We start from the raw sequence: 13,723 nt of genomic DNA, 5'->3' as shown, positions 1-13,723 counted from the left end.
GAAAAATCAATACCACAGGGCTGGTGTTTATAGCTCATGAACAAAGCTTCAAAAAAAAAAGTATAGAAATAGTTTGTTCGAGATGCCAAGAGTCGAGAAGGCGACTAGAGATAAAGATAATTCATAAGATGCGAACATCACTTTATCACTATAAAAAAATCATTAAATAAAAACTAATTTGAGAGACAAAAAAATAATTACTAACTATATTAACTAGATTCCATATTAATTTAGAGACTACAAAAGTATTGGTATATAAAATAACTTTTATTATTCATAAAATTTATAAATTAGTTTTTAAATTGATATCTAATTAATTACTAAGATTTTAGCTACTAAATACTTTAGATTTGAAAGTTGGAAGCTAAAATCTCAGTATCTAATTAGATATCAATTTAAAAACTAGTTTATAAATTTTATTAATAATATAAATTAATTTAGATACTAATAATTTTTTTAGTCTCTAAAATAGTATATAATTTAGTTAATATAGTGACTAATTATTTTTTATCTTTAAAATTGATTTTTATATAGTGATTTTCTTGTAGCGTATATAAGGAGGTTGTGTAAGGTTTGAGTTAACCTTAAAATTTATTTTTTAATAATATAATCGAATCACTCATAAATATATAGTCTAACACATGAATTAACTCATATTAGCATGAGGATAAATAGTATATTTGGATCTTATTTTATAAATCGATCTTATAATATTGAGTTAAACTTCAATTTTTTTAATATAATTAAATATTTTAAAGCATAATCATGGTCAACATTCAATATTGGTACCTCTGAGAAACTTAAAACAATTTTGGAGCTCCATGTGTGTTTTGTAAAATTTACAAATGGCAATGCAGCATGTTTGATTAAGATATTGATAAATGTTGAAAGCATAAGTCTTGGATTGGGTGATCCAAACACTTGATCATTTTTTATTTATTTTTTTCAAATTTTTCTGACAGATTGAGACTACACTGATTATGACATAAAAACAAAAAAAATGATGAAATGGGAAAGTGTAATTTGGCTATGATCAAGGAAAAATAACCAATTTTGTCTCAATATTATAGTTTAAATGCAATTATGAGTCAAACTTGATACGTGTTGGAAGGGTTTCTTTAATAAGTATGAACATGGTTGTTAAACTAATAAAATAAGATGTGCTTACTTCAAAAACAAAATTATCTATAATTTATGAGAAAGAATAATGGATTAGTTTGTGTAACTATTTAATGTCAACGTGAATTAAAAATAATAAATATAAATTTGTAATTATTGGGATTGTGAACAATTTTGGTTTAATTTATTGATTGGAGGAGTCTATTCTTTAAATGCTTCATCTAATTTAATTTTTAAAAAAATGTTAAGAACCTATTTAAATTTTTGCAAATAATTTTAAGAACATTGACCTTTTATTTATAATTAAATATAACAATATGCATGGTATAATAAATTAAAATTATATTCGTTACTCCATTTAAGTTTAATTAGTACTAATAAAAAATGTTTAACATTAAATTAGTTAATTTTTCTTTAAAAATTAGGTTAATTGTCACATGCAATTATATTAGTAAATTGTTCTCAAAAAAGTAGGTTAGTAATGTAGTTTGAAAATAACATCAATGTTGAATCTTCAGTACACGACAATAATTTGTGAATATGAAACATAATATAACAATAAAATAAAATTTCTTTAGAAGTTATTGTTTATAAATTCAATTGTTAAATCATATAATATATTTTAATTATTTATTAATGACTACAACAGTTTGAAGGTCAACTTTTTAATTACGATATTGGTTGGTCAAAGAAGAGTGTTGAACTATTTTTTTTAAAACATTGACATCTATTTAAAAGATTAACCTCTTTTGACTAATATTATTTTCATATGCATAGAATAGAGATTAAGCATCTAACTACGTAATTAAGAAATAAGTTATTTACTAATTATATGATTTATTTTTTATAAGTCTACTTTCATCTTAATTAATATTTAAACCCTACCTTTTTTACAAATAAACGCTTTAACTTTTAATTTCATCTAAATTAATTCATCCCCAAATTTTAATTTTAGCCTAATTAATACTAAAATTATGTTGCTGTGGTAAATAATTTCTTTAAATTTTTAATTGGCATTCGAAATTTAATTTTCCATTTTATAAATAGACACTCTAGACTATTTATCAAATTAGATATTAATTTAAAAAAAATTTATCAAATTTTTTATCAATAATAAAAAAAAATTTATCAATAATAAAAACTAATTTAGATATTAAAAAAATTAGTATCTTAAATAGTATTTAATTTTGTCAATAAAACAACTAATTATTTTTTGTCTCTAAAATTAATTTGTATTTAATAATTTTCTTTTACTTTTTTTTTTGACAAAGAATAAAATGAATAAAACGGAACACTTTAGGAGTGTCCTAACCCTTATTAAAAAACCATCACCCGCAAATAAAGAATTTTCTTTTACTGTATTTTCATTACTTTAATTTTTGTAGAAGAACGCTTCCAAACATTAATTTTTGTTTTAGAAAACGCTTCCAAACATTAAATGTTATTAAAAAAAATATAATTTTTTTACATCTAAAATTTGTATTATCTGAAAAAATAATTATATTCAATAAATTTAGGAAATTCCTTGTCAACCACAAGTTAAAAAACTAATTAGTTTGATGTTGTGAAACCTATTGTTAAATTGTGAAAAATTTTGGTTTACAATAAAACAACTTCAATACACTTCTTTCCTCCTAAATTTTGGAGAGAATAAAATTAATATAGATACAAAAATATCACACACGATATTAATTATTTGAAATACAAATAAAAAAAAAACTATTTATGTAAATCTTTTTGTTATGAGCAGGTAATAGTAAGATAAAAATAAAAAAAAATCTAATTTTTACACTTGCTTAAGACGTGTGCAAGCAACTATATATAACATAGTATCTCTGTTCTACATACATTCCTCTTATTTTAGAAGATACAATTATTTGACATTTTAAGAAAACACTAATTACACTAACACCAACTATGTATAAAACTTAGTAACGGTGTTTTAGGGTTTGTTACTCTTATTTTAGAAAAGAAAACTATTTGGCATTTTGACAAACACTAATTGCATTGGAATGATTCAACTTAATTAGGGGTTAAATACCATTTTTGGTGTGTATAAATAATTCTTTACTATGAACCTCAATATACGAAAACAAATTCTTTCAAAGACTTTGTTAGATCTTTCATTTCTCTCGACCTCTGTTCAAGGTTCTTGTTTCACATATGATTATTTTATGCATATGCGACTATTAGATTTTGAATCTTTTAAAAGAAGAATTTTTTTTTATTTATATCTTTAGATTTTCCAAATTTGTTGATGATGACATTATATGCAAATAATTATAACATAATTTATTACTTCATAATTGTTGTTAATGTTAGATGACTAGTTGGATGTTGTGCTACTACTAAAAGATGATACAATGACAATTTTAAAACTTCAAACATCTAGAATTCATAACATTGTTTATGAACAATCATGATTATTTTCATTTTCTCACATCGACTAATCTTACACTAAATCCATATATGATAGGAGCTACTTGAAATGTCTGAGAGAAATGAAAATAAAGGAAAGAGAATCATCATTGGTGTCTCAGCCTTATTCTTTATGGCTATAGTTGGGGTTGTCATATTTGGTATCAACCTTATTGATAATGGTTCAAATGGTGATAAAGAGAATATTGATAACAAAAAGAACCATGTTGCCTCCACCGTAAAAGCCGTCCAAAGTCTTTGTCATCCCACAAATTATGAGAAAGAATGTGAAGAAAGCCTCATAGCAGGGGCTGGAAACACCACAGATCCAAGAGAACTTGTCAAAATTGCCTTCAATATAACTATTACAAAAATTGGTGATAAACTCAAAGAAACTAATCTCTTGCATGACGTTGAGAAGGAGCCTAGAGCCAAGATGGCACTTGACACATGCAAACAACTCATGGATCTTTCAATTGGGGAGTTGTCAAGGTCAATTGATGGAATAAGCGAGTTTGAGCTGATAAATATCGAGAAAATCCTCATGAATATAAAAGTTTGGCTTAGTGGTGCAATTACATACCAAGACACTTGCTTGGATGGGTTTGATAATACCACTAGTGAAGCTGGTCAAAAGATGAAGGATTCATTAATGACAAGCATGCATATGAGTAGCAATGCTCTTGCCCTTGTAACAGAACTGGGTGATACTATTACAAATTTGAATGTCACACAATTACTCGGACGTCGCCTCCTTCAAGATTCTGAGTCACCTTCATGGGTTGATCATCAAGGACTACCCAATGCAAATACAAGTTTATTTAATCACAAGCTTAATGTGACAGTAGCTCAAGATGGTAATGGAGATTTCAAAAGCATTAATGAGGCACTGAAGCAAGTGCCTGAGAAAAATAAAAAGCCATTTGTGATCTACATCAAGGAGGGCACCTACCAAGAGTATGTTGAAGTTACAAAGGATATGACTCATGTGGTTTTCATTGGTGATGGTGGAAAAAAGACACGAATAATAGGAAACAAAAACTTCATTGATGGAATCAACACTTATAGAACTGCCACCGTTGGTATGTCTGCTATCATGTTTACTCGCTTATGAAAATAAGATCAATTTTTTTTAATGATGTTCTCCATCACACTATTTTGTGTTCATACAAAGGTCATATGCTACTTTTTCATAAAATTTAATTCACTTTTTGAATTGTCTTTTTCCTTTTTAACATTTTAAGGAAATATAATGTTTCCTTTTGAACTCTTTTAAATTGATCCAAAATAAACTAATTAATAAACATGAAATCATAAAATTTAGTGAAACAAAAGTTTTAATGAGTAAAAGTATAAAAAAATTGTAAAATGTAAGGAACTTTTGATGTTTGAATAAACTAATTAATTGCCTTATCCATGCAGCTATTCAAGGAGATTACTTTGTGGCCATCAACATGGGATTTGAGAACTTTGCTGGACCTCACAAACATCAGGCAGTGGCATTGAGAGTCCAAGCAGACAAGTCTATCTTCTACAATTGTTCAATGGATGGGTATCAAGATACACTTTATGTACACACCATGCGTCAATTCTATAGGGATTGCACCATTTCAGGTACCATCGACTTTGTGTTTGGAAATGCACTTGCTGTTTTCCAAAATTGCACTTTTGTGGTTCGAAAGCCAATGAAAAATCAACAATGCATTGTGACGGCACAAGGTAGAAAAGAGAAACAACAACCATCTGGAATAGTAATCCAAGGGGGGTCCATTGTGTCTGACCCTGAGTTTTACTCAGTAAGATTTGAGAATAAAGCTTACCTAGCTCGTCCATGGAAGAATTACTCTAGGACCATTATCATGGATACTAACATTGATGATTTGATTCATGCTGACGGGTATTTGCCATGGCAAGGACCAGAAGGCCCTACTGGTATGGATACTTGCTTTTATGCCGAGTATCACAATACTGGCCCTGGTTCAGACAAATCCAAGCGTGTGAATTGGTCTGGGATTTGGAATCTCAATTCAAAAGCCGCACATTCGTTTTCACCTTCTAAGTTCTTTCATGGAACTAACTGGATTCAGGTTACTGGGATTCCTTACTTCCCTGGCATCCCCAAACATTATAGGCACAAGAAGACGATACTTGACTGGTGATAAAAAAGATGAATTTTTTTATAAAAAAAAATTATTAATTAATATCATGTTTAGGATTTTCTCTATTCTTTGATTATTTTTATTTTATTGATTTATTTTGGAAAATAATAATATTTTTTTATTGATTCAACACATTGACACATTCTTTTGTATACTCAATTTAGTAGTGACTTTCTCATTAAAAATTTGTTTTAATTTTTATTATATGAATTTGTCACTTTGAATTGAGAGTGAATGAAGATAAATATTAATAACAAAGAAATAACGAAGAGTTTGTAGAAAACTAATTAAAGTTTTTTATCCATCCACAGAGTTGATGATAGTTAGAGTTTTAATCTAACTCTTTTGTATATAGTTCCTATAGAAACTAAATCAAGTCTGAATTTAAAATATTTTCTAAAATTGAATAACTACTTCACAAATGTAGATTAAGTATAATTCTTTAATGACTTATATTTTAATAAAGTATATGGCTTCGTCAATTTCTCTCAGTATTACTTTTTTTTTTCTTTCTCTACACTTAATTTTTCTTTTATTTTTTTTTTAAATAATCATACAATATATTTTTATAAAGGAAACTTATGTAATTACTAAAAATAAAGTTTTTAAAATAAAAACAGATAATGTCATAAATTTTTACTTCTAACTTTTTTGTTAAAAAAAAATATAATATAATATAATTTTGAAAGTGGAAATCATTAAGATCTATTTCTAATATAGCATTGTGATTTACTCCCAAGAAGAACCAAAACACCATTTGTGAAATTTAAGTATAACATCAAAACCCAAAATATCTTATCGTTAAGGTTTAGAGTTTAAAGTTTTAATTAAAAAAAATAATTTAACATCAAAGCAATACAAAAATATAAAGTTAATTAAGATGAATCTAAATAATATAAAATACAAAAGTTAAGTTTGAAATGATATATATTTGTCAATTTAAATATAAAAATAAATAAAAAAATTATCAAATAAAAATTAAATTTAGTAACAAAAAATAATTAGTTAACATAACTAAATTAGAGATTATTTTAAAAATATTTAAAAAAAAATTAAATTAATTTTTATTATTATACATAGTTTTTAAATTGGTATTTAATTAAGTACCATAATTTATAATAATTAATTATTATTTTTTTAAAATTAATTTCTATTTCATGATTAGACCAATCTTTCAATATTCATTAAAAAAAATTGACATCACAAGTAAATAAATAAATAATATTTATTTGCTAAATAATAACATATGGTTACTGAATATAATAAGGTCAAATATTGGCCCTACATGGTTGCCACAAAGTAGCATATTTTTACGTGTAATACCTAAATATATGTGTTCTTTATTTATAATTAAGCGGAAATGCATGTGTCCGTATTTTTTTATATAATATTATTAAATTGTAAGTTTATAAACGTTATATATTTTTCAATTAATATATGGTATATTTATAAATATCATTATAAATTGTAATATATATTTCTATATACATATATGTTATAACAAGAAAGTAGTAATTTGTAATGTCATAATTTTACAATAATAAATCCTTATTTAAGTGAGAGACTAAACAACTATGGGTGTTGTATGTTTCAACTTCTCTATGATTTAAAAGAAGTGTTAATGATATATTAAATTATAATAATAATTAAGTAAATTTATATTATTTAAGTAGAAAGCATAATTTTTCTTTGAAAGATCTTTCTGTGTAAGACACATCATTCATATTTTTTTTGAATTTTAAAAAATTACATTAAAAGAAATTAATATAATGTATTTATGGCACATTGATAATATATAATCTATAATAAAAGAATAAATAATTTTTTTTATTTATTTTTAAATTAGTTTCTATTATTGTTAAATAATTTCTAAATTGGTATGTAATTAGCTACCAAGATTTTAACTACCAATTATTTAGATTCTAAATTTGGTAACAAAAACCTTAGTAGCTAATTAGATAACAATTTAAAAACTATTTAATAATAATATAAATTAATTTACAAACTAAAAAAATGATTTTTAATTTAGTCACTATAGCAACTAATTTTTTTTTGTCTCTAAAACTGATTTTTATTTCATGATTTTCTTGTTGAAATATTTTTAGTAGTAAATAGGATAAAGTTTAACAACTAATTTGTAGTAAAGAAATGAAAATTTAAGATACTTATTTATTTGTAGTAAACTTGTAATTTCTTCTTGTACTACCTTGGTAAAATGTTTGATATTGTTACATCATTAACAGAAGGATCCTTGGATCCTTTTGATGTTGATTCTTCTTCCTTGGTCTTCCTTCCAACTGAAAATGCAGGATGATTAGGGTTGGAAAGTGCCATTGTGTCACTTGCCAGCATGACAACAACTGTGGACATGGTTGGTCTGTCAGCTGCATCTTCTTGAACACACAACAAACCAATGTGTATGCATTTCATAACTTCACTGCCTTTGTATGTCTTTTCCAGCATTGGATCTAACATTTCCAAGCTTTTTCCTTCACCCCAAAGTCTCCAACTCTGCATGCAAAGAGAAATGTTGTTTCTATCTGAGAGAGAAATTTCAGATGTAATCAAATAATGATATTATAGAAACAGACACAAAAAAAATGATGTTATACAAATTGTTTTATGTGCATCAAGCCTCATGAAAAATGTTAAAAATTCACGTTACTATATGGTGAAAACCTGTTTTATAAGATTGAGTTAGACTTACTTATTAACATAGATTAAGATGGATTAGAAAGATGCATCAGAAGAAGATGGATCAGAGCTGATAAAACTGTTTAGAAATTCACAAAAATATCTCTTTAGTATCTATTTCTTGATGTTATGATATCATGAAACTCACATGTACAAGAAGGCTTTGACCATGTTCTGAAAGATGGAATCCACTATTCCTTTTCCCACATATGATTTCTAACAGAAGAACTCCAAAGCTGAAGACATCAGATTTTACTGAATATAATCCTTCCATAGCATATTCTGGAGACATGTATCCACTGTTAAAAATCAAAAAACACTTAGCATAGCAAATTTGTGTAATTGATTACATATTATTAATGTGTCATGATATAGAACAGTTGCCACCAACACATACTAGGTGCCCATAACTCTCCTTGTACTTTCTTGACTCTGGCCTTTTTCAAATGTTCTTGCCAACCCAAAATCTGATATTTTTGGATTCATCTCTTGATCCAAAAGTACATTGCTGGCTTTCAGATCTCTATGTATTATTCTAAGTCTGGAGTCTTCATGAAGATACAGAAGTCCTTTGGCAATTCCATTAATAATGCTCAGTCTTAACTTCCAATCTAGTTGCTTTCTTTTCTCCTCATCTGGTATGCAAGTGACAGAGGAAAGGGTTGTTAGCACTGTAATATGTGGAATACAAAACCATGACCAACTTGTCTATGAAACTTGTGTGATTCATGAGAAACTATTTATTTTCTTGTCTATTCAAGAAATCTCATTGAATTCTGACACACACCAGAAACAATGTACAAAATTAAAGATACCAAGACACCACCATACATGTATCAGAAAATTAGATAATCAAGATTTGGATATTCTTAAAGTAATAATTCTCACCAAAGCTATTAGTAACAAGGTGTTTGTGTCAGAATTGGAAGAATGCCAATAATAATTTTTTGTGGTTATGTTTCATCATATATGCATACACATATGGTTCTTCACAGAAAGGTATAATATAGTTTCTTCAGTTTTTGACAAAAGTTACACCTCCAAACTCCTATTGCAAAACCAGCTTTGCTATTAGCATGTTCTCTGTAGAGTTGCGTGAAATTCTCTTGCAACTTCTAATGCCATACTTAATCTCCCTCTAGCCATTTTTATGAGACCAAGAATCATGCAGTATTCTATAGACTTGTAGAAACAATGAGGACTATAAAAAGTGAAGGGATCAAGTTTTGTCAAAACATACTGAACAGGTGAGAGTCAAGGCTAGAATTTGGCATGTACTCATACACAAGCAGCTTTTCATTTTCCTCAATGCAGCACCCCAAGAGTCTCACAAGGTTCCTATGTTGCAGTTTGGCTATGAAGATCACTTCATTCTTGAACTCCTCCAAACCTTGACCAGATGCTTTAGAGAGTCTTTTGACAGCAACTTCTGTTCCATCTTCTAAATTACCCTGAAACAGAATCATGAAAAGGTCAGATAAGGATAATGCCAAGAAAGAGTCAAAGCAAAATTGTGAAAACAAATCCAAAATTCAGTGACACCTTGTGAACAGAACCAAATCCACCTTCTCCCAATTTAGAGAACTCTGAAAAGTAATTAGTGCTCTGTTGAATCCAGATTAAAGGGATTGTTGGAAGGTCTACATTCAGTGGTTCTTCTCTTTGAACATAGCCATGAAAAGATCTGAGGGTGTTCACTGATATCAATTCATCTACCAAAGAAACTGTTTAGTTTGTATTTTGTTTTATTTCCACAGATGAATGCTTTCAGAATGTGAATGTAATGGTAATCACCTTTATTTGTCACATACTTCCTCCACAAGTAGTAGATAGAGCAACAAAGAAAAATCAGTGCCACTAATACACTCACAGTGATTATGATCAATGTTTTTGAGCCAATGGAACCTCCCTTCTTAGCTGCAAGTGCAACAGTAAAAAATATGAACATGCAAATTCTTTTCTCTGATATATATATATATATATATATATATATATATATATAATTATAATTTAAGAAAGTTCCAACTTTTTTAGGGATTCAATATGACTAAAGGACACTATATATTTATAATTCTTGTTTGGATATTGTTTTCCATCATCAAAATATAAGAAAATAAAAATAAATTTATTAGAATTTAATTTAAATGCATTCATTGTCTAAGCTTTACATTCCCATTTAACTATAGATGATATACTAATTTTATTATTATTTTTATTAATTAATTTTAAAAGCATATTTATAATAATTTTAAGTACAAAAATTTTCAGAAAAAAATATATATTTAAGCCCTTTTAAATGTAATTTGATATTTTAAATTAATCAATTCAAAAGGTTAAAAAAATGTAGAAAAAATTATTGAAGTGTAGGAAATACTCACCCAAAAGTATGAGCCCATTTATCTTCTATCACAAAGATAAGTATTTCTACAAATTTAAAGTGAAACAGAAACAGTGACAAATTACACATAAATATTATATTTCTGATTATTTATATTATTTTCCCATGCTGATGTCCAGTGTTTGAAAAATCATTTTCAATATTTTTGAGGTGATTTGAAATACTTTAGAAAAATATAAATAAAAATATTAATCTGATATGAATACTTTTCTGATAGAAAGTGACAAGAAGAATGATTCACAATTAAAAAAAAAGTGAAGCTGTCTTTTCACCAATAAATTAAATGCAAGCTTTCTCTATCAAACACAAATGTTTTCTAAGCCATACATGTTCAAAAGTCAAGTCTGTTGAACACTTATTATTGTCATTATTACAGAACTTAATCAAGAGCTTACCTTGATAGTTACACATAACTGTGTTTTACTGTTACTAATTGAACAAACCAATAAGTAAACAAAATTGAAAAACTGATCTGTGATTAGGACAAGTTCACAATCTTTAAAATACATTCACCATCAAATCTAAGTATGATTTTTTCTTAATGAAAAATGAAAATTCACAACTCACCTAGAGATTTCAACAATGATCTAGCATCACACACAAATGATTTCAACTATCATCACACATAAATGAAATCTAAGACTTCAAATTTCAACTATCATATCACACATGAATAATTTCAAAATCATCCCATATGAATTTTAAATGTAAGTATGATTTTAGTTTGATAAAAAGTTTATCTAAACAAAGTGATCTTGATTATGTAATTATATATGTACCTGGATTAGGCAAAGGAGAAGAAGTTTGATCTGTAATCTGGTAGAACATGAAATCATCATACTTTATAAGGCAACTTGGAGCCAAAACCTGCCATGATCTCTTTGTACCACAGCACTGAGGAACTTTTTGTATCATGGCATCCAAGCACTGGCTGCACTCATCATTGGTGAGGTCCCTGCTGCACTGCACCAACCCATACCTTTCCTCACCATCACTCAAATTGAACCCTCCCATTGCATACAACTTGTTGCTCTCCACAGTGGCTTCTCTCTTCAAGCTTTGCATGTAGCTCTCAGCTTTCTGAAGCTCTTCTGGGTCAGTGCTGTTCTTGGCCTCCACAATTTCCCATGATGGGGTTGTGGTAAGGTTCCCAAAGAAGTTGTTGTTTGAGTACCTGATAATTTTTTTTAATAACAATCAATAAATTGAATAAAAAAAAACAATTTTTTTAAGACTCTTACAACAAATGTAATCTGTCTATACAAACATTTGGAACAGATATTCGAACTCTCAAACTATATTGAAATCAACGATTTGCTACCGTACGTTAATACAAGTAGTTGGACATTGGACTCAATCTGAGTACCTGAGAATGCAGTAGTTGTACCATATGACAGCAGAGGATCTGTTAGGGCATTGCTGGAGAATCTCTGAGGCTGCAGTGGAGACACAGAACTGGCAGAAGGGTCCTGTGACATCACCCCTGCAGTCATAGAGGCCATACACAGCATCATCATCAACCGGTGTGCTGCCATTTCCTGTGGTGGTGTGGTTGTAACCCTTGCTTGTTGCAGCATCAGAAGAGAGCCTTGAGAGGGTGCTGTTAAGGTTGGTTCTGAATGCTAGGGTTATGGCTTGTTCTTTTGTTGTTGAGTTGTGGCAGTCATCATTCACATAGTTCAGAGATTGTGCACTTGCCATGGTGAAAAGGGTCATGAAGAAGCCAACAAATCTTGGGATTCTTGTTGCCATTGTTGTTGAGTGATGAAATCATCTATTGGCATAGCAACATGTTAATTATAGTATCAATATAGGACAATTTAGGATTGCCATAGTAGAGTATTAACAATAAAAAAAGGTGTATATGTATAAAAATGAGTGTGTGTGTTCAAAGTCAATTGCCAAAAACATGAGCTAAGTGAAGAAATGTTCTACTTTGAATTTATAATGATATGTTGAATAAGGTGGTTAATGGATGATTGTTCATGTTTCCCTGACATATTAGAATATTAAAGTGGTGCTTTCTGGTTTCAACTCAGGCTAACTTTCTAGAATATGAAAGCATCACAAGTCATAGGTAATTGAAGAAAGAACCACTTTGAATTCAAGAATGAAATATTGAAATATTAATGACTTGAAGTAGATGAATCATCTGTTGATTTATTATTAAATCCTATTGATTAGAAAAATCATCTTATTTTTACATTTTACATCATCATATATAAGACTATTGAGACTTTGAAATAGAATTTTTTATCGACAATAATAAATAAATAAATATGAAACACTTGAGGAGGAAACTAACTCTTATGCAACTTATCAAAAACAGTCAGTCAATAGAAAATTAGCTAAAAAAACTCTAAAATCTACCAAAATTTCCATAAACCATAAATCAACAAGCTAAAACCAAAACTAAATTGAAGGTAGACAAACCAAAGGTTTAAGACATAAATTTGAATAAGAAAAACAAGTAGATGGAGTTTGAAATAAAGTAAGGAATCATGTTCTATATATTTTTTTCTGTGTAAAGATTGAATCATCCCTTAATTGATTCATATTTATTTATTATTTTTTACTAATAAAAAAAATCCTAAGAATAAAGGATAAGTTGAGTTATTTAATAAATATATTTTGGATTTTCTTAGTTCAAAACTATTTTAGTTCCTCTGTTTAATTGTTTTATACATAACAATATTTGTAAGAAAAATACATGTGATCAATGAATACTTATAATAAAGGGACAAAGTTGAAGTAGATTATTATATTGAAAACTTGTAATTGTTAATCACAATTAAAAATTATTGTTAAATGATCATGACAAATTATCTTATGTCACCTTGGTTGAAAATAAGTTAAGATATAAAAGAAGATTAACAATAGAATACATAATCTTATAATTCAATATATCATTTTAACAACTTCTTATTTTATTTCT

At 27.8% G+C, this 13,723-nt stretch overlaps 2 protein-coding genes across 2 annotated transcripts; one reads left to right on the top strand and one right to left on the bottom strand.

Annotated features, from left to right (window-relative positions):
* Positions 1-3,188: 3,188 nt before the first annotated feature.
* Positions 3,189-5,881, top strand: LOC137836193 (probable pectinesterase/pectinesterase inhibitor 21). The gene is made up of 3 exons (XM_068645045.1): positions 3,189-3,267; positions 3,596-4,619; positions 4,960-5,881. The coding sequence occupies exons 2-3, from the start codon at positions 3,608-3,610 to the stop codon at positions 5,694-5,696; spliced, it is 1,749 nt and encodes a 582-aa protein (XP_068501146.1). The 5' UTR covers positions 3,189-3,267; positions 3,596-3,607; the 3' UTR covers positions 5,697-5,881.
* A 1,952-nt stretch (positions 5,882-7,833) lies between these two features.
* On the bottom strand, positions 7,834-12,691 carry LOC137834688 (cysteine-rich receptor-like protein kinase 10). Its single transcript, XM_068642821.1, has 8 exons — positions 12,155-12,691; positions 11,568-11,962; positions 10,185-10,307; positions 9,933-10,102; positions 9,631-9,841; positions 8,788-9,025; positions 8,539-8,689; positions 7,834-8,207 (listed from the first exon to the last, which is right to left on the bottom strand). The coding sequence occupies exons 1-8, from the start codon at positions 12,538-12,540 to the stop codon at positions 7,899-7,901; spliced, it is 1,983 nt and encodes a 660-aa protein (XP_068498922.1). The 5' UTR covers positions 12,541-12,691; the 3' UTR covers positions 7,834-7,898.
* Between the last annotated feature and the right edge of the window lie 1,032 nt (positions 12,692-13,723).

This window comes from Phaseolus vulgaris, chromosome 5 (genome assembly GCF_000499845.2).
Source record: "Phaseolus vulgaris cultivar G19833 chromosome 5, P. vulgaris v2.0, whole genome shotgun sequence".
In the NCBI taxonomy this organism is placed as follows: Eukaryota; Viridiplantae; Streptophyta; class Magnoliopsida; order Fabales; family Fabaceae; genus Phaseolus; species Phaseolus vulgaris.
This window is presented reverse-complemented; position numbering and strand designations above follow the sequence as displayed.